General features: G+C 53.3%; 1 protein-coding gene across 1 annotated transcript; it reads right to left on the reverse strand.

Moving 5' to 3' along the window:
- Positions 1 to 232: 232 nt before the first annotated feature.
- On the reverse strand, positions 233 to 2338 carry SOX18 (SRY-box transcription factor 18). Its single transcript, XM_037811745.1, is given in 3 exon segments — positions 233 to 1600; positions 1840 to 1984; positions 1986 to 2338. Coding segments are annotated over 3 exon segments (1170 nt in total). The 5' UTR covers positions 2202 to 2338; the 3' UTR covers positions 233 to 791.
- Positions 2339 to 21379: the final 19041 nt, after the last annotated feature.

Below are 21379 nucleotides of genomic sequence, written 5' to 3' on the forward strand. Positions count from 1 at the left end.
CTGGATTTGGCGGGAGTTTTAAGGGGGACGTGAGGATGACACGGGGGTGGGGGGTGGGGGGCTGTCCACACCACCAGGTCTTCCACCCATTTTGAGAAAGAAGCAGGGACAGTGGTGGTGAGGGGATCCAGGCTGGGGCAGCAGGCTCTGGGGGCCAGATGTGGAGGGCATGTCGAGGGCCCCTTTTTGAGGAACTGCTGCCCCCTACCTCAGGCTGCCACAGACTCGAGTGTAGACTGGAAGGGCCGAGAGGCTTTATTGCAGCCTGGACTGGCCTAGGCAAGGGGGCCCCAATGGAGCCAGAGGGGAAACCCGCTCCCAGCTCCTCCCTTACAAAAAACAAACATTGTTATTCCTCGAACTGAAAAGGCTCTGCTACATTGATGCTTCTGATCAGGTAAACCCTTGGAAGGAAAAGTTTAAAAGTTTAATTAAAAATTAAATATATTGTATTATGTATATAAAAAAGGCAAAGTAAAAAAAAACAGTCTGCTTGTAGAAAATGCACTGCAGGAGAATTAGGTGTGTCAAGAAACATAATCCTGGCAGGGTGGACAAGGAGTCCTAGTCCCGGGCTCGCAGGAAAACCCAGGACTGGTTCCCTACAGGCGAGCGGCCACGGAGCCCTGAAAAGTGGCCGGGGAATGCGCAGCGGGCACGAGGGCCGGGCATGGCTCCTGCGGGGCTGCCACAGGCACCTGGGACCCGCGTCCGCGACAGAGAGGGGGGGCAGTGAGGCGGCCGCGGGAGAGCTGGGGGAGGAGCTGGCGCGCGCGGTGGAGACGCGGGGCCTAGCCCGAGATGCATGCGCTGTAGTAGACGGCGCTGCTGGCGTCGGACAGCGCAGAGATCAGGCTGCTCTCCTCGGGACAAGACATGGCCCGGGGGCCCAGCTTGGCCAGCGCCACGGGGTAGGTGAGCCCCGCGGCGTCAGGTCGAGTCCGGCTGCAGTTGAGATACTGGTCGAACTCAGTGAGGTCCACGTCGGTCCACAGGTCGGCGGCGGGCCCCAAGGGCTCCGTGCCCTCCAGCTGCGGGGCCTCTGGAGGCGGCGACAGTGGGCCGGGGTACGGCCCCGGGCCGGGCGCGCCCAGGGCGCTGTAGTAGAGGCCGGCTAGCGGCGCGGCGGGAGGCGCGGTCCTGAGCGCCTCGGCCAGGGGCGCCCGTAGCAGACGCCCGGGTCCCGCGGCAGCTCGGCGGGGCGCATAGGGCGCGCGGAAAGCCCGCAGCGCGCAGTCCTCGGGCGCCGGGGGCGGCGGGAAGAAGGCGGCCTCGCCTGGCTCCAGGCCGTCCAGCGGCGAGCGCTCGGGCGTGGGCAGCCCCAGGCCGTCGAACTCGGCGCCCAGCGGGGGCAGCTCGCGGAAGGCGCGGGCCGGGCCGGGCGCTGCGGCAAAGGCCTCGGGCGGTGGCGGCGGCGGCGGCGGGGCCAGGCCGGGCAGCAGGAGGCCGGGCTCCAGCCTCCGGGCCTTACGCGCCTGCTTCTTGCGGCGCGGCCGGTACTTGTAGTTGGGGTGGTCGCGCAGGTGCTGCACACGCAGCCGCTCGGCCTCCTCCACGAAGGGCCGCTTCTCGGCCGCGCTCAGCTCCTTCCACGCCTTGCCTGCGGGTCGCGAGCGCGAGTCAATGGGTCGCCGCCGGGCGCTCAGGCGGCAGAGGGGCCGTAATGTGCGTGCGCCCTGGGCGCGCAGCCAGGGGAGGGCACTAGCCCCACCCAGCTCGCGGCCCCCGCCCCTTCCCTGGGTCCCCTCAGGAAGGAGGGTCTCCGTCCAGTCCCCCCAGCTCGCCCGCCTCTCCGGCCCCGCGCCCCCTCACCTCCCCAAGCCCCTACTCCGCGCTCACCCAGCATCTTGCTGAGCACCGCGTTGTGCAGGTCAGGGTTCTGCTGCGCCAGCCGCTTGCGCTCGTCCTTCGCCCACACCATAAAGGCGTTCATGGGCCGCCGGATGCGCGACTCGTCGGCCGCCTGGCGCTCCCCGCGACCGGTCCGGGCTGGGGCCATAACGCCCCGGCTCCGGGCTGCGCGGCGGGGCTGCGCGGCGAAGCGGGCATGCGCGGCGGCGGAGGCAGGAGGCGGCGGCGGCCGGCGGGCGGCGGGTGAAGGCGCCGGCTCAGCGGCGGCCCAGGCTCCCAGGGGCCCATGCACAGTCGCGGCGGGAGGGCGGGTCGTCCTGTGCGCCGTAGCCGGGCGGCGATCTCTGCATTCCAGCTGGGCGCGGCCGGGGCGGAACGGAGCGCGGGAGCGCAGCGGGCGGCGGTGGCGGGCACTGCGGATCGGGCGGACCTTCGGGCGGACCCGGGGCGGACGGCGGGTGGCGGAGGGGACTGACGGCGGCCTCGCGGCGGCCGGCGCCCAGATATAGCGGCGCGGGGCCAATCGGCGGCGGCACGGGCTGGGCGGGGCGGGCCGGGGCCACCTCCTCCCCGGAGCTCCTTTCTTCTTGGGCCAGGGCCGGATCCCGCCGCGGCGCTCCCCGCGCGCTCTCTGAGGGAGAGACCCCCAAGTGGGCAAAGGCTGGCACTGTGGGCTGAGATTCGGGAGGGGGCTTCTCTTTGGGGGGCTGTCGGGCTTTCAGAGCGGAGCTGCCCCCGCCCCGCCCACGGAGGCAGCCCGGGGCGGCAACTGGGGGAGGGTGACGGTGTCCACGAAGCTGGGGTGGGGGGCTGCGTGCCAATAGCGTCCTGCTAGAATCTAGGTCAAACTTTAAGTGGCTCCCTGGGGCAGGCGCCGGTATCTTGGCCGTGCTGTCTGGGTGACCCACCGGGCGTTCAGCACCCCCACCCACAAAAGCCCGGGGAGCGTTCTCCCTCCAAGCCCAAGTAGAGTCGAAGGCGATCCTCCTTCCCCCTCCCCACTCCCGACGTGGCTCAGAACCCGGGGAACTTGGCCGGACCCGCGGAGGAGGCCAAGGTGGGACACAGCGCGGCAGGGGCGGCTGCCCGCATCCCGGTCGGGCGGGGGTCGCAGCAGCCGTCGCTAGTTCCCTGCCCAGCCCTGGCCACCGCGGCAGCAAGGCGTGAACGAGGCTGGACCAGGAGGGGCTAGGAGGGGCTGGGGGACCTGCGGCGGCCGGGGCCCCGTCTCCTCGGGTGAGGACTGGTGCCAGCGGCCCTGCCAACCCAGTGGTTTCCAGAGGAGCCTCCGGCTGCCGGGCTTCTTGCTGCACCCACCCCACTCCACAGGGCGCCAGCCCCCCTTCCCCAAAACCGAGGGGGTGTCTACTAGGGAAGGGGAGCAGCCTCTGGGCTGGGAGTCTGGGGTTCTCTGGGTCCTTCTGAACAGCACTGGACGGCGGGTGGTAGCCCCTTGCGAGTCCCCTCCTCCGTGCACAGTACCAGGACCCAGCCACCCCTTTGCACGGGTGTTGGCGACTCCGGGCCTGTCGGGTGGGCAATGCTGGGGCCTGCGAGCTGCTGCTGCCTTCAGGCCAGCATTTGTGAATGGGGTGGTCCTGGGGGGGTCCCACAGCCCCACCCCCATGGCTGTTCCTGAGCTGACCCCAGGGGGCCCTCGTGTCCTGGGAAGAGGCTGGGTCCTCCCAGTGATGCTGCAAGCCCATTTGCCCCCATGCCATGCTCTGTCCTGTTGGGTCTCAGGAGGGACTGCCCATCGGCCTGAGTGGTGAAGGGCTGGATTTCCGAGAATGGTTTCCAGATTTCCCAGACCATGACTCGGATTTGGCCGGTAGGTCCCAGGACCTCAGGCTCCTGTGGACTGGTGGGAAGTCAGCACATGAGGAGGTGTCTTTTCCCCTTGCAGTGGCTGGTGGGAGGAGGCTGCTGGGGGCTCAAGGGCCCGCCTCCTGCCCCAGACCCCTCAGTGGTGCCGCCTCCTCTTCGCTGCCTTCTCCCTCCCCAGGTCTCCCTTAGCTCAGTGTCAGGGGGCAGATTGGGCAGCGGGTGGGGCAGGGGATGGCTCTCAGGGCCAAGGCCCCCAGGCCCCTCATCCACTGCCTGACAGAGGCTCCCTCCACTCGCAGCCTCAGGAGGCCCCCTGGGGTCGCCAGGGGCTGGCTTAGCCTGGGCATTGTCTGCTCTGGGCCTGGGAAGGAGGCCTCTGGGGCCTTCCGCTGTGGTCCCCACACACTGGGACAGATTTGGGGTCCTCTGCTGTGGTCCCCACACACTGGGACAGATTTGGGGTCCTCTGCTATAGTCCCTGTACATTGGGATGGATTTGGGGTCTTCTGCTGTAGTCCCTGCACATTGGGACGGATTTGGGGTCCTCTCGGGGGCCCTGCCTGGCCACTTGGCAGCCTGAGAGGCCAGAGTTGCCCAAGTTGTTGGGGCACAGATCAGGCAGGGTCCAGCGTTACCTCCCCACCCCCCATGGGCCTCCCTGCTGGGCGATCACCTCGCCTGGCACCGGCCTGTGACCGTCCCTCTTGGCTGGGCTGTGTGACTCAGGTGTCTGGCTGTCAGGTCCTGTGAGCTAGGGTGGGGGGCACAGGGTGGGGAAAGTCCTCTGGGTGCCCACCGCCTGGCAAGGTCAGGATGGGTGGCCCTGGCCCACTCTCCAGATGGGAAAGCAAACAGGGTAGAGCCAGCAGGAGGGGTGTCCCTGACCCTGGAGCTGCTGGGCTGGGCTCCCCCTGACTCTGCAAGGGCTGCCGGGGGTGTGGCCCAGCCCAGGCCGGCTGTGCTGGGAGGAGAAGCATCAGAGGCTGGCCTCTGTGTGTGGTCTCTGGGTGTCTGCGTGCATTTGTCTGTGTGTCTGTCTGTGTCTTAGTGTGCCTGTGTGCGGGGTGAGGTGGACCCTGGGGCTGGGGGCTGCCTGGGTAAGGAGATGGGGCCAGGGTGTGGACAAGGGGGTGTCCCACTCAGTGAAGTCCTGGCTCTGAGTGCCCCCCAGGGTGGGGTCCCCAAGGCTTCTCTGGCCTCCAAGCTGAGTTCCCAAGGGCATGATTTGCAAGTCTGCGGTGATCCCCAGGTCTCTGCCTGGCTGGCAGGCTGGCCTGGCCCGGGAAGGGTCCCCATGTGCCCTCAGGCCCCAGACAGAAAGGGGGAGCAGGGTCAGCGTTCCTACGAGGAAGTGGATGCTGTCCTCCCACTCCCTACCCATCATCTCCCCAGCCTGGACGACCCTGCGGGCGAGGCCGTGAGGGATGCTGGGTAGACGTGCTGGTGGCTCTGGGTAGGGGCTTGGCTTGGCTCCGAGCTGGGGGTGGCGGACCTCCCAGGCACGGCCCCAGGCGCAGACCTCACAGGCTCCCACCAGCCCCAGCCCTGGTGACAGCAGAGGAGTGAGGCTGGGACCAATTACTGTGGAGCCCCCATGCGGCCCCGACCCTCCCGCTCCCCAGGATGGGGAAGGGGTCCCTGCTGCGCGAGGTTCCAGGTGCACGGGGCCCCTCCGTTCCCCTGAGACCTTGGCTCTGCAGCCAGGCCCCTGGTCCTGATCTCTGGCGCCTCGTCCTGGGGCTGGGGTCTTGCTCTGTGGCGCTGCTGACCCGGCTGCGGCTGCAGGTGCAGGGGGCACCGTGGCGGGGGTATGCGGGGAGGCGCCCAGAACCAGGTGTGTCTCAGCCAGTGGCCAGGTCAGATGCAGGTGGGCACGGGGGGGCACTTACCTGGGGACAGCAGGTTCGCCCCGCCCCAGCTTTCCTGCCCTCAGTCCCGGGACGCTGCAGCCTGGCGCAAGAGGATGTGGGGTGTCAGGGACCCTGCCTTCCCTGGGGGCTATGGGGGCCACGGGACTCTGCTTGGGGCTTTTTGGGGTGCTGTGCAGTCCGAGGGTGTCAGTGGTGAGCTATGCCCACTTTTGGGGCACTGGGTGAGAGTGGGGGTGTCATGTGACAGGCAGGCTGTGGCACGTGTGGGGCGCGGGCGCGCTGTGTGGGCCTCGCTCACAGCGGGGGCTCCATGGGAACCAGGCGGCGGGGGGGGGGGGCGGGGGGGCGGCAGCTCTGGGTTTCCATGGCAACAGCAGGGCGGGGGCCAGGAAACAGCCGCTCAGGAAGGAAGGCCGCCTGCCCGGAGGGGAGCCGGCGCCAGCCCCCGCCTCTTTGTCCATCAACCCCCCCGCGGCCCCATCCCGCAGCCCCCCACCCCTCTCTGTCCCCAAGGCCACCCCGGTCGGCCCAGCGCCTGCCCTCAGCCTTTACTTAGCGTCTCGGGTCTGGGACCACGTCCGGTGAGGAGTGACCGTTCCTGACACGAGCGCTGGGGCCCCGAGTGAGGGGCTCCCCACTGTCTGCCGTGCGTTGTCCTGCTCGGGGCCCAGGATGGCAGCGTCCACTTGGCCATTCTGCCCTGGGCCGCTGGCCCCACCCCTCCTGCTGGGCTCCGGGTGGCAGCTGCTGTCCAGGAAATCCCTCCCTGTAGGACGCCAGGGAGGGTGGGAGCAGAGCACCCCCAGTGGTCACCCCAGTGGTCACCCCAGTGGTCAGCCCAGGGCACCCCCAGGCAGTCAGCCCTGCCCACCCCTCACCCCAGCTGGGTGCTGCAGCGCTGGAAGTCTGCAGCTGTGCGTTTCCTTTCTGCTGCTTGCCCTGGCTGTGGTGACAAACGTCTCGGTGCTCAACAGGGGCGGACAGTACATGGGCTGGGGCCACGGGCAGCCCTGTTCCCGGGAGCCGTCCGCCCGGGGTCGGGGGCAGGAATCACTCCTTCATTTGTTCGGGGAGCAGGGGTCCCGCCGAGGAGACGGTCAGTCCGCAGGCTGGGACTCGGGGCGCCCGCGGCCATCCCGGTGGGGGGTGAGGCCCCGGGGGAGCGCTCTGAGCCGCTGCTGGAGGAGTGCGAGGAGCCGCGGGTGGGCCGCGCCGAAGCGGGGTGCGGGCGCCCAGGGAACGGCCACCTTGCTTTTCTCTGTGCGAGGCTTGGCTACTCGGGAGGGCCGCGAGCAGGGAGGGGCGTGAGCTGGCTGTCCACACTCGTCCCCGCTGCCGCGTGCGACAGGTCTGTGGGGCAGGAAGGACGGCCTGACCCCAGCAGAGGACGGTCGGGGCCGGGGGTGGCTCCTGGGCAAGGCCCCCGCCGGCCTCATCTCTCCCAGGGCAGGGCGGGGGCCGGGGCGCCTGGGCCCCGGGGAGGCAGAGCTCCAGGACCCCGGGTTTGCCACCCTGTGAGTCAGCCCTCCGCCTGCCCCCAGCCCCTGACCCCGCCGCCGCCTGGGCCTGGGGAGGGGAGGGTGGAGTGGCCGCCAGGCTGGCGGGCTGGCAGGGCAGGGAGGGCCGCGTTTCTGGGAATTGTGTGGGGGAAGCTCATTGTCAGAGCGAGCCTGGAGCAGGGCCCCTGGGGGATGCTGCTGCCCCCCCAGCGCTGCCTCTGGGGGCGGGAGGGGAGCTGGGCCTGGGGGCTTTCCACGAGACCCTTCCCCGGGGCAGCCGTCCATTCTGCAGACAGGGCCCCGCCAGCCCTGGCGAGTGGGAGCAGCCCCCGCTGTCTGCTGGCCTGGGGGGAGCTCCTGCTGAATCCCAGGTCCCTAAGTCTCTGCTCACCGCCCCACGTGACCCCAGAGAGACCAAGTGGGGTCAGCTGGGGTTGTGGCCCCCAGAGCCCCTGTGGAGTGACTTGCAGCCCCCACATTACGCTGGAGGGTCTGATGAAATGGGGGGCAACTGGGCCGGGGGAGGAGCTCCTGGGACTCCGGGGCTGCAGTGTGGGGCACAGGGGCTTGGCCCCAGCCCTTGCCTGCCCAGCCCCCTGCCCAGCCCCCTCTCTGGAGCCATGGGAAGCGAGGGGGGGTGGGGCTCCGTGTGAGCTCAGAAGCTTGGGCCTTCCCACCGCGGCCCCTGCCCGGCCAGAAGGGAAGCACGGATGCCGGCCTGCTGGGGTCACGGCCAGCATTGGGCGGGTAGGGGGTGGGTAGGGGGGGACACAAATAGAAAAATAAATGTCCCGGGTTTCCCACGTCTCACGTGGGCAGAGGATGGGGGAGGGGTAGGCTTCTGGGCCAAAGGTGTGCCCGGCCTGCATGGGGGGACCCCAGGGTGGTTGCTGGGTGTGTCCCTCTCTCAGGCCCCTGTCTGCCGCTCCAGTTCCCCTCCCCGAGCTGGAATACATCTCCCCGCTCTGACCTAGGACAGGGCAGTGGTCCTCACAGCAGATCCAAGCATCTGTCTCCGTAAACGTCACTGAATGAGCTGCCTGGTTGGAGGCAAAGCATGGAAGGCTCCCTGGAGGAGGAGGCACACTCCCTTAAGGAAGAGCTGTGGCCAGCTCAGCCCCAGGCCCGGGCTCCGAGCAGGCAGATGCTGACGCTGGGCTGCAGTGTGCCAGGGCCCACGCGCGTTGCTGGTTTGGGGTCCCGAGTCCCCTGTGCGTCTCTCCCCACACCCTGGCCTGAATGGCCCGGGCTGTTTACCTCCTCACTTGTGATGATTTGACATTATTCTGTCTGTCTGCCCCTCTATAGAAGGGCGGGCCCCTTCCCACCCTGCAGGGGTCCGTGAATACCTACAGAGTGAGCAGATGAGTTAGGTGTTGTGGGAACTGGTGGAGGTTGTGCCCTGGGGTCAGAAGCATTCACAGAAGGGAGGTGTTTGAACTGGTTTTGAAGCATGAGTAGGAGTTCGCCCATTGGTGCTAGAGGTGAGGGCATCCAGGCAGCTCCTGTAGAGACCCAGAAGTGTGAACTCATGAAGTGTGGAGGGGCTGGGGTCCCCGTGGTAGAGAGGAGGCCTGTCCAGTTCTGGGGGGTCTGTGTGTCCAGGGCCACGGAGGGAGAGCTCAGCCTGTTTTAGGAGGTCCCCGTGGCCCTGGCGCCTCTTGGGCAGGAGGGAGGCCACACTGGCTCCTTGTGAGTGTGGGTCCGGGGCCCAAAGAGGGTTGCTGTTGGTGTCGTTTCCTGCCGCCCCCCCACCTGCACATGCCCCTCCCTGCATGCTCCTGTTTCTTTCCTCCGCCCGTCTGTCCTTCACTTGGTTTATCGAGCACCGGCTGCGGGCCCTGAAAAGTGCCCTGTTGTGGGCACAGCCAAGCTCCCCGGTTAATGCGTGCGCCAAAAGAGAATCTGATTTTTCTGGGTTGTGGTGTGTGGACGGGCTCCCCCAGTTCCTGAGGGTGGAGGACGGGTCTGCTTGGCCGGGGAGTGGCCAAGGAACACCCCAAGAGGGGCTGTAAGTGGTTGGGGAAGCCCTCTGGGGAAGAAGTTGCCCTCTGAGCCCACAAAGGACCCTGGGACAAGGGGTGGTCAAGGTCGGGCCCCTCCAGCTGGAGCCGTGGAAGGGGAGAGCCACGAGACCCACCCTCAGCCCCACGTGCCTCGCACTTCCCGGCCGGCCTGTGGCTCACCGCCGCCACCTGGAGGCCACTGCGCACTCCTGCGCCGGGCACAGGAACCCCGGCGTCCGGCTGGCCTGCCCCCTCGGGGACACGGTCCGCGTCTCAGTCTCCCCCCATCTGCAGCCACAGTGCGTGCCCAGGAGGAGGGGGTGGGGCCCAGCGGCCGGGGTCCCCAGCCCTCAGCCATCCTTCCCAGCTCCGGGCTGCATCTCCCCTGTGTCCGTAGCTTTGTGCCAGGGCCCACCGCTGGCAGTGGTTGGGGGAGCCCTCAGAATGCACAAAATAAAATTCACAGGATTACAAATTAAACCAACTGTACTGAAACACAGTCATCAAAATGTTCTTAAAAACCCATGATACAGAAATCGAAGAGTTTCTTTACTGATCACAAAATGACAAGGTCTGGAGGTGGCATGTCCTCCTCCATGCTGGCCACCGGGCTTTACCCTTCCTGGCCAGGAGGCCCTTGAACCGGCTCTCCCCACCTGTCGGAGGCCAGTGTCACAGGAGGGCTGGCCCGGCAGCCCGGATCTCCAAGGCCACATTCTCTGGCCCCCGAATGTCTTCCATGGGACACTGGCAGCCCCTAGGGCTAGCCGGCCATCGCCACCAAGAAGGTTGTTGAACAGCGGGTGGCTGGGCCCTCTGAGGAGAGGAGAGGCGTGCTCAGACTCTGGGGTCCCGGCCACGAGGACCTGCTGCTCAGGGCTGGGCTCAGCCACGGGCCCAGTGGCAACAAGGAGTGGAATTAGGCCATCACAGGCCTCACCCATCACAGGCCCCTGCCCTGGAAAAGCTTCCATGCTCTTTCCTTAGGATCAGGGCAAATCTCATAAAGGACCATGTTTTCCTTTTTAAAAAAGAATTATTTATTTTTAGTATATATAACATAAAAATCACTTTAACCGTTTTAAGTGGACAATTTTTTGGCATTAAGTGCGTTGACAAGACTGTGTAACTCTCACCAGTGTCCATTTCCTGATGTCTTCATCATCCCAAAGCAAAACTCAGACTCGTTTAACCAGAACTCCCCGCCCCTCCCCCACCCCCGGGCACCACTGTTCTGCTCTCTCTCCCTATTAATTTGCCTATTATAAATATTTCACATAAGAGAACTCATATACTATTTGTCCTTTGGGGTCTGGTTTATTTCACTGAACACGATGTCTTCAAGGTTCCTCCACGTGGTATCCTGCGCCGGCACGTCCCTTCTTCATGGCTGAAGAAGATCCCACTGCGTGTGCTGTCCACGTTCTGTCCCTCGCCCGGGCTGCTTCCACCCCTGGAGCTGGTGAATGCCGCTGCTGTGAGCACTGGTGGACAGACGCCCGTTCACGCCCGCACCTTCAGTTCTTCGGGGTGTGCACCTAGGAGCGGGTTGCTGGGTCGTGTGATGATTCTGAGGAACTTCCGCAGCGGCTGCAACATTTCTCATGCCCACAGCAGTGAGCAGGTGCTCCTGTCTCTCTCCGTCTTCTCCGGCACTTGTTTCCCGTTGCTGAAGTAGTAGCCCTTCTAGTGGGTACGAAATGGAATCTCATTGTGGTTTTCAGTTGCATTTCCCTGACAACCAATGATGTTGAGCATCTTTTCATGTGCTTTTTGGCCGTTTGCATATCTTTGGAGAAATGTCTATTCATATCTTTTGCCCATGTTTAAATTGGGTTGTTTGTCTTCTTGTTGAGTTGTAGGATTTCCTTATATATTCTAGATATTAAGCCCTTATGGGATATGTGATTTCCAAATATTTACCCCAACCTGTAGGCTGTCTTTTTACTTTCGTGGTGAAGTGCTTTGATGCCCAAATGTTTTTAATTTTGATGAAGTCTCATGTATCTATTTTTTGTCATGCCTTGGGTGTAAAGTCTAAGAAACTGTGCTGAATTCAATTTTTTTTTTGGCTTTGGTAGTTTTATTTTTATTGTGGATTTTCAGGATTTGTGTATATATATAGGATCATGTCATCTGCAAATAGGGATAATTTGACCTTTTCCTTTCCAATATGGATGCCTTTTATTTCTATGTCCTGGATAATTGCCCTGGCCAGAAATTCCAGGACAAGGTTGAATGACAGTGGTGACAGTGGGCTCCCTTCTCTTGATCCTGATCTTAGAGGGAAAGCTTTCAGTTGATTTTTTAGATATGCCTTTTCTCATGTTGAGAAAGTTTCCTTCTATTCTTAGTTTTCTGAAGTTTTACTTTTTATCATGAAGGATATTGGATTTTGTCTAACGCCTTTTCTGCATCAATTGAGATTACCATGTGTTTTTTTCCTTTTTCTATTAATGTGCTGTATTACCTTGGTCAATTTTTTTTGTGTTTAAACAGTCTTGCATTCTGAGAATAAATGCTACTTTGTCATGGTATCTAATCATTTTAATATACTGTTGGCTTTGGTTTACCAATATTTTGTTGAGGACTTTTGCATCTATTTTGATAAGAGATATTGGTTGAGAAATGTTGGTGATTTTCTTTTCTTGTGATGTCTTTATCCAGCTTTGGTATCAGGGTAATGCTGGCTTCATAGACTGTGTTAGGAAGTATTCCCTCTTCTTCAATTATTTTTTCCATTCCTGTTGGTGTGAACCCACTGTAAGTAGGACTTTTTTTAAAAAGTTCAATTTTACTGAGATATTTTCACAAACTATACAATCATCCAAAGTGTACAGTTGTTCACAGTACCATTATATGTTTGTACATTCATCACCACAATCAATTTTTTAACATTTTAATTACCACAAAAAAAGAATAAGATTAAACATTAAAGTAAAGAATATCCAAAACATCTCATCCCCTCCATCTCTCCCTGTTATTCATTTACCTTTTGTCCCCATTTTTCTACTCATCTGCCCCATACACTGGTTAAAGGAAGTGTGAGTCACAAGGTTTTCACAATCTCACAGTCACAATTTATTCTCCCTCATCTAAACACATTCTTATATTTGTGCATTTAATCACAATCATTGACTACTATAGGTTTCACTAAGTTATACATTCCCAGTCTTTATCTTCTATCTTTCCTTCTGGTGTCGTACATGCCCCTAGTCTTCCTGTTTCAACAGTGCTCACAGTCATCTTTGTTCAGTGTACTTACAAGTGCTATCTATTTCTGGATCTATGTAATCAATCCTTTTGAACATTCTGTACTCCTTCAGCATCAAATGCCCTATCTCTACCCTCTTTCCGTCTCCTGATATCTTCATTTCTACACTCTTCTCCAAACTCTCTCTCCTGTCTTTTCCTATCTATCTGTAGCCTACCATTTAGTATTTCTTGTAGTGGAGGTCTCCTGTTCACGAACTCTCTCAGTGTCTGTTTAGCTATAAATATTTAAAACTCTCCCTTGTTTTTTTTTTTTTTTATTTGTTTAGCATTTTATTAGAGAAAAACATTTTAATACACACAAAAGTAAAGTAGTATAATGGAAACTACCCCCCACTCATATCCCTACCTCCTGCATCAGTTTGAAGCAAATCTCAGACAATTTACACTTCAAAAAGAATAATGACTACAATGGATCAAAACACATAAAATACTTTAAAATCTATGACTTCATTGTGATACTTAAAGATTGTGAAAACTAGTAAATAAAGGCAAAGAATCAAGCCTTTAGCTGCCTTTTGTGCATATTGTATTTCAGGGTAATAGTTTATAAGGGGAAATTCTTTTTTTTTTTTTTTTTTTTTTTCTATTTTAAATTTATTTTATTAGTCACTCTAAGAAAATAGACAAGGGTAAGAAAAATAGGAGACCAGTACAAAGGTTGGTACAAACTCACCACTGACTGAGCTTCCACAAGGCATTTAATTAAACCAAGTATATTATAAGTTTGTAATTCTGTTGGGTATTTGGCGGGATGAGAAAAGAATGGGTGATGTCTGAGAGAGGATCAGATTGCAAAGGTCTTAGCAATTCAAAAAAATTTCCCATTAGATCTGTTTCAGGTAAGTTTAGGTAAATTATAAAGTTTTATGTATGCTTATATTATCTGAAGCTTTCTTCTAGCCCACTTAATTTGGGGGCATTTTTACACAGAAATAACTAATGTCTCCCTTGTTTTTGAAGGACAGTTTTGCCAGATATAGGATTCTTGGTTGGCAATTTTTCTCTTTCAGTATTTTGAATATGTCATACCACTGCCTTCTCGCCTCCATGGTTTCTGCTGAGAGATCTGCACTTAGTCTTATTGAGCTTCCCTTGTATGTGATGGCTTTCTTTTCTCTTCTCTTGCTGCTTTCAGAATTCTCTGTCTCTGACATTTGAAAATCTGATTAGGAAGTGTCTTGGAGTAGGTCTACTTGGATCAATTCTGTTTGAGATATGCTGTGCTTCTTGGACCTGTAATTTTATATCTTTCATAAGAGGTGAGAAATTTTTATTGATTATTTCATCTATTGTTCTTTCTGCCCCTTTTCCCTTCTCTTCTCCTTTGGGAGCCCTCTAACATTTATATTCATGCATTCCATGTTGTCATGCAGTTCCCTGAGACCCCTGCTCATAGTTTTCCATTCTTTTCCTTATCTATTTTTTTGTGTGTAAGATTTCAGGTGATCTATCCTCTTGTCCACTAATCCTTTCTTCTGCCTCTCCAAGTCTGCTGCTGTATATCTCCATTGTGTTTTTCATCTCTTCTCTTGTGCCTTTCATTCCCATAAGTTCTGCCATTTGTTTTTTCAAGCTTACAAATTCTTTCTTAAGGTCACTGTATTAGTTAGGGTTCTCTAGGGAAACAGAGTCAATAAGAGGTATCTATGACTATAAAATTTATAAAAGTGACTCACACAACTGTGGGTATGCACAAGTCCAAATTCTGTAGGGCAGTCAGCAAACTGTCAGCTCCAAGGAATATGTTTGATGAACTCCTCAGGAAATGAACTGGCAACTTCAACGAACTCCTCAGGAAACGCTTTGCTGGGCAGCTGAGGAAGAAGTGAAGGTCCTCTATCTGTCTTGCTTATAAGTCTTAAACTGATTAATTGAATGAAATCCAGCCAATTGCATTCTCTCATTGCAGAAGACACGCCCTTCGGTGAGTCATCAGTCACAGCTGCAGCCAATTGACTGATAACATAATAAACCAGCCTGTTGGTTTAATAACCAGCCACAAATGTCCTCACAGCAATTTTTAGGCCAGTGCTTGCTTGACCAGACCTCTGGGTATTATCACCTGGCCAAGTTGACACATGAACCTAACCATCACAGTCACCTAGTTTCTTCTTTATATCATCCATCTCTTTTGCAACATTTTCTTTCAACTTGTTGATTTGATTTAAAGATTTGTTTGAACATCTTTAATTAGTTGTTTCAACTCCTGAATCTCAGTTGAGGTGTTAGTTTTTCCTTTGATTGGGCCATATCTTTGTGTTTCCTGGTATGGCTCATGAATTTTTGCTGTCTAGTCATCCGATTTTCTTGATTGGCTTATCCTGGAGGTTGTTTTCTCTCTCTTGCCTAGGGTTTTCTTCTTGGTTGTCTTTGAGCTCTGTCTTTTTTTTTTGTTTCTCTTGCTGGCCAGTTGTCATATTGGCTCTGCCCCCAGTCTTTCCCCCCGAATCAGGCACCCACGATGGCCTGCTACAGGGATGGGAGGTAGGCACTGGGTACCCCAGCAAGTTCACTGTGTTGTACTATAAATCTGCTGGCTTCCAGTGGTGGTCTGTTTTTCACCAGGCAAGAAGATCTGGGTTTGTTTTAGAGGCTGCTTTAACAGTTGGGTCATCCACATTTCTCAGCCAAAACAGAGCTGAGTTTCCATACAGGGCGTGTAGACCAGCTCCTGTGGTCCTAAGAAAGGGTCTGGAGCATCTTTCTGTTTCAATTCTCTTGCACTTTCTGGAATGTCCAGCAGATGGTGATGTTCAGTAACTCAATCATTCCCAGAAGCTGCTTTGCCTCTGAGCACAGGCTGCTTCTACACAGGTGAGCTGAAACTGTGGGGTCCTCTGCCCTCACTTTTCCCAGCCAAAATCTGGCTCGATCTGGGGCTCCACCTGTGACAGAGGATACCTCAGCTGACCCAGCCCTCCAGCCATCCTTCAGGCAAGGAAATGGCCGCTGGCTGCTCCCTCCCTCAAGGGTGGGGGAAGGGCATTGGGACCCAGGGCTGGAAACACAGTCTCTGTCCATGTTTTCTTGGTCTCTTTGTCCCTCACTGACCTGGGCCTTGGAATGTCCTCCCCTGTCCCCTGGGTCTACACATGGTGGGGTCTGCCTCACTGCTGTGAGAAATTTTATAGTCTATGTTCCTGGTGGGAGGGATCCCGTCTGCTGATTCTGTGCCTTTCCCAAACTGAGACCAAGTGAGGGGGATGGGAGAGGACCAGCTGGCCCAAGACAGAAGATTCCTCCCTGATATTTCTTCTCTTTCTTCAATTCGGCATTCACAGGGTTATTCTCCAGTCTATATCCTCCACCAGCATTTCAAACAATTCAGACTTGTCCTTTTTCTTCACTGAATTTCTGGACAGATATTTTCAGTAGCTGTTTACATCGCCATGTTGATGACATCCTCTTCTTCATTTTTTTTGAAAGAGTTTGAGAAGGTGTTCTAGTTTGCTAATGCTGCCTTTTGCAAAATACCAGAAATAGATTGGCTTTTATAAAGGGGGTTTCTTTGGCTACACAGTTACAGTCTTAAGGCCTTAAAGTGTCCAAGGTAACACATCAATAATTGGGTACCTTCACTGGAGGATGGCCAGTGGTGTCCAGAAAACATCTGTTAGCTGGGAAGGCACATGGCTGGCATCTGCTCCAGAGTTCTGGTTTCAAAATGGGTTTCTCCCAGGACTTTCCTCTCTAGTCTTCAGCTTCTCTCCAAAATTTTGCTCTCAGTTGCTCTTGGGGCATTTGTCCTCTTAGCTTCTCCAGAGCAGAAGTCTACTTTCAAAGGCCATCTCCAAAATGTCTGGTAAACTGTAGTTCCTCTTTCAGCTTCTTGCATTCTTCAAAGTGTCCCTTTTGGCTGTAGCAAGCTCCCTCCTTCTGTCTGAGCTTATGTAGTGCTCCAGTAAACTAATCAAGGCCAACGCTGAATGGGTGGGGCCACACCTCCATGGAAATTATCCAATGAAAGATCTCACCCACAGTTTCTCTCTCTTGCCTAGGGTTTTCTTCTTGGTTGTCTTTGAGCTCTGTCTTTTTTTTTGTCTCCAGGGAAGCATCCAATCAAAAGTCTCCAACACAATCAACACCAATACATTTCCTGCCCACACAAGATTGCATCAAAGATAATGGCATTTGGGGGGACATAATACATCCAAATCAGCACATTCCACCCCCTGGGCCCCAAAATGACATGATCTTTCCATATGCAAAATACATTCATCCCGTCACAATATCACAAAAACTTAAATAGGTAAGTACAAGATCCCATCAAAATCAGTCACAAGTGTGGTCTGTCCAAAAGCAAAATTCCCCTCTGACTGTGGACCTGTGAAATTTAGAACAAGTTATGTACTTCCAATATACAAAGGAGGGACAGTCGTAGGGGCGTTTGTCCTCTCTTAGCTTCTCTGGAGCAAAAGTCTGCTTTCAAAGGCCATCTCCAAAACGTCTGGTAAACTGCAGTTCCTCTCTCAGCTCCTGTGCATTCTTCAAAGTGTCCCTTTTGGCTGTAGCAAGCTCCCTCCTTCTGTCTGAGCTTATGTAGTGCTCCAGTAAACTAATCAAGGCCAATGCTGAATGGGCAGGGCCACACCTCCATGGAAATTATCCAATGAAGGATCTTACCCTCAACTGAGTGATCACATCTCCACAGAAATATCCAATCAAAAGTGTCCAACCCAATCAACACCAATACGTTTCCTGCCCACACAAGACTGCATCAAAGATAATGGCATTTTGGGGGACATAATACATCCAAACCAGCACAGAAGGGTTGGTGTTAAAACTTTAAGTATTTGGTAGAAACCATCTGGTCCTGGAATTTTCTTTTTTGGGAAGTTTTTGATGACTGATTAAATCTCTTTACTTGTTATAGGTCTGTTGAGGTTTTCTATTTCTTCTTGCTTCAGATTTTGTAATCTGTATGTTTCTGGGAATTTGTCCATCTCATCTAGGTTTTCTAATTTGTTGGCATATAATTGTTGATACTACCCCCTTATAGTCCTTTTATTTTTGTAATGTTGGTATTGTCTTCATTTTTTAAAAAATACATTTTTATTGTAAAATTTAACAGATATACTAAGAGTTATAACTTTTGTGCCAGTTTGAGTGTATTATGTCCCTTAGAGAGAGCCATGTTCTTTGATGCGATCTTGTGGGGCAGACATATTAGTGGGGATTAAGTTGGAATGTTTGGATTAGGTTGTTTCCATGGAAACGCTCCCCACCCAACTGGGGGTGATAACTCTGATGAGATAATTTCCATGGAGGTGTGACCCCACCCATTCAGCGTGGGTCTTGATTAGTTTACTGGAGCACTATATAAGCTCAAACAGAAGGAGCGAGCTTGCTACAGCCAAGAGGGACACTTTGAAGAATGCACAGAAGCTGAGAGAGTAGCTGCAGATGAGAGACTGTTTGAAGATGGCCATTGAAAGCAGACTCTTGATCCAGAGAAGCTAAGAGAGGACAAGAGCAACTGAGAATGACATTTTGAAGAAGAGCTGTGGCCTAGAGAAGAATGTCCTGGGAGAAAGCCATTTTGAAACCAGAACTTGGAGCAGACACCAGCCACGTGCCTTCCCAGCTAACAGAGGTTTTCCAGACACCATTGGCCATCCTCCAGCGAAGGTACCCTTTGTTGATGGACACTTTATGGCCTTAAGACTGCAACTTGTGTAACCAAATAAATCCCTTTTATAAAAGCCAATCCATTTCTGGTGTTTTGTGTTCTGGCAGCATTAGCAAACTAGAACATAGAGTAATTCGGCATCTAGTTTTCTAAGGAACTGCCAAACTGTCTTCCACAGCAGCTGTACCATTATACAGTCCCACCAGCAATGAATAAGAGTTTCAATTTCTCCACATCCTCTCCAGCATTTGTATTTTCCTGTTTGTTTAATGGCAGCCATTCTTACTGGTGTGAGATGGTATCTCATTGTGATTTTGATTTGCATTTCCATAATAGCTAGAGAATATGAACATTTTTCATGTGTATTTTAGCCATTTGTATTTCCTCTTTGGAAAAATGTCTTTTCATACTTTTGCCCATTTTATAATTGGGCTGTTTGTGCTATTGGTTTTGAGTTATAGGATTTCTTTATATATGCAAGATATCAGTTTTTCATCAGATAAATAGTTTCCAAATATTTTTTCCCATTGCATTGGTTGCCTCATCACCTTTTTGACAAATCCCTTTGAGGTACAGAAGCTTTTAATTTTGGGGAGTTCCCATTTATCTATTTTTTCTTTCATTGCTTGTGCTTTAGGTGTAAGGTCTAAGAAGCTACATTCTAATACTAGGTCTTGAAGATGTTTCCCTACATTATCTTCTAGGAGTTTTATGGTACTGTCTCTTATATTGAGGTCGTTGACCCACTTTGAGTTAATTTTTGTATAGGGTGTGAGGTAGGGGTCTTCATTCATTCTTTTGGATATGGATATCCAATTCTCCCAGCCCCAGTTGTTGAAAAGACTGTTCTATCCCAGTTCAGTGGACTTGGAGGTCCTATCAAAAATCAGTTGACATATTCAAAAATAGATTGGGATGATGAATGCACAACTATATGATGTTACTGTGAACAATTGATTATATACCATGGATGATTGTGTGGTATGTGACTATATCTCAATAAAACTTAATTTTAAAAAAAAGTACTCGATGCATTGTGGGAATCCCAGAAGGTGAAGAGAGAAAGGGGTAGAGAGAATGTTCAAAGCAATAATAGCTGAAAACTTACCGAATTTTATGAAAGACATGAATATTACATCCAAGACACTCAACAGACTCCAAACAGTCCCACACCACAACATATTATAATTGATTAGTTGAATGCCAATGATAAAGAGAATTCTGAAAGCCTCAAAAGAGAAGGAACATGTCACATACAAACAACCTCAATAAGATTAAATGCCTATTTCTCATTGGAAACTGTGGAGGCAAGAAGGCAATGGGATAACATATTTAAAGAGCTGAAAGCAAAAAATTTGCCAACATCCTGTATCCAGCAAAACTGCCTTTCAAAAATGAAAGATTGACATTCCTAGATAAGCAAAGGCTGAGGGAGTTTGTCATCACTAGACCAGCCCTACATCAGTTTCTAAAGAGAGCTCTGCAGGTTGAAAGGAAAAGACACGAGACAATAGATCAAAGCTGCATGAAGAAATAAAGATCTCTGGTAAGGGTAATGACATGAGTTAATATAAATGCCAGTACTATTGTGTTTTGGTTTGTAATTCCACTTTTTACTTCCTATAGGATCTAAAAGAAATGCATAAAATGTAATGAATTAATGGTTGGGGACTCATAATGTATAACTGCAATTTGTGACAGAACTACAAATGGGTATAGAAATATATTTTGTGTATACTATTGAAGTTAAATTGGTATCTAAGCAAACAATGTTGTTATGGATTTATAACATTAAAGTAAAGCCCATAGAACCTACAAAGGAAATGTCAGAGAATAGGTGAGTGCATAGAGACAAATTAGAGTACAGGTTGCCAAGGGGAGGGGACAGGAGGAATGGGGAGTTAATTCAAAATAGGTGTAGAGTTTCTGTTTGGGGAGATGGGAAGGTTTTAGGAATGGAAGACGGTGAGGGTAGTGCAATATTGAATGGTTATGCTTGGGAGTGGTTAAGATGGAAAGTTTATGATGTACATGTTCCCACAATAAAAAAAAAAAAGAAAAAAATCAGTTGATATAGATCTGGGGGTCTACTTCTGAGCTCTTGATTTGATTCCATTGATTGATATGTCTATCTCTGGCCAATTCACGCCGCTTTGACTACTGTGGCTTTATAGGAGCATTCAAAATCAGGAAGTGTAAGCCTTGGAGTTCCTTTTCCCTTCCAAATAAATTTGATAACTAGCTTTTCCAAGTCTACAAACTATGTTGTTGGAATTTTGATTGGAATTGCATTAGATCTGTACATCAGTTTGGGTAGAATTGACATCTCAACAATGTTTAGCCTTTCTAAACATGAGCATGGAATATCTCTATATCTCTTTAGGTCCCCTTTGATTTGTTTTTAGTAAACTTAAGTAATTTTTTGTGTAGAGGTCTTTTATGTCCTTCATTAAGTTTATTCCTAGATACTTGATTTTTTTAGTTGCTGTTTGCGGTCGCAGTTAAATCGTCTGGGGGGATGGCGGCCGGTTGCTGAACCCTCGGCTCTCGGCGTTGCTCGGAGGGTACCGGCGGCGGGGGCTCTTTCCCGGAGGCGAGGGCGAGGCGGGGGACTTGGCCAGGTCCCCGGCAGAAGCGTGCAAGGTGTGGAGGGCGGCGAGAAAGGAACAGGCGGGACGCTTTTTTCAGGAGGGTAAAGCCAAGAGCGTTTATTAGGGGTGAGCACAGGTTATATAGGCTGGCATAGAGGGCGGGGGTTGTTACAAGCCAATGCTGAGGGGATAAAGGCTAGGATTGGTTCTGAGAGGGTGCGGAGGTTAGGATTGGTTCTAAGAGGGCGCGGAGGTTGTTTGAAAAGGGGCAGGAGTTGCTCTGGCAATGGTGTCTGGCAACAGTGTATGCGCACTGGTGGTGGCGGGAGTTGCTCTGGCAACGGGGGGTGTGCAGGCAAGATAAGGGGGTGGGGAAAAGGCGGTTCTCTCCGGCAAGCCTCCCCTAACGGTGGTATTTTGGGTGAGGAAATGGGGCCTGCCTCCGGCCTCACTTTCTCAGGCCTGGGGGGTTGTGGAGGGCGCTGTCGCCCGTGCCCACCACCCTCCCCAGGGGCTGATCAGGTCCCCCAGCCCAGGCCCGCCAAGTTGAAGCACGTAATCAGTATCCCGCAGCTATTGTGAAAGGAATTTTTTCTTGAGTATCTCTTCAATTAGGTCATTTCTAGTGTATAGGAACAGTGTTGACTTATGTGCATTAATCTTGTATCTTGCCACTTTGCTGAATTTGTTTATTAGCTCAAGTATCTTTGTCATTGATTTCTCAGGATTTTCCCGATATACAATCATATCATTTGCAAATAATGACAGTTTTACTTCTTCCTTTCCAATTTGGATGCATTTTATTTCTTTGTCTTGCCAGATGGCTCTG

Source organism: Choloepus didactylus, chromosome 19 (assembly GCF_015220235.1).
Source record: "Choloepus didactylus isolate mChoDid1 chromosome 19, mChoDid1.pri, whole genome shotgun sequence".
NCBI classification, from domain to species: Eukaryota; Metazoa; Chordata; class Mammalia; order Pilosa; family Megalonychidae; genus Choloepus; species Choloepus didactylus.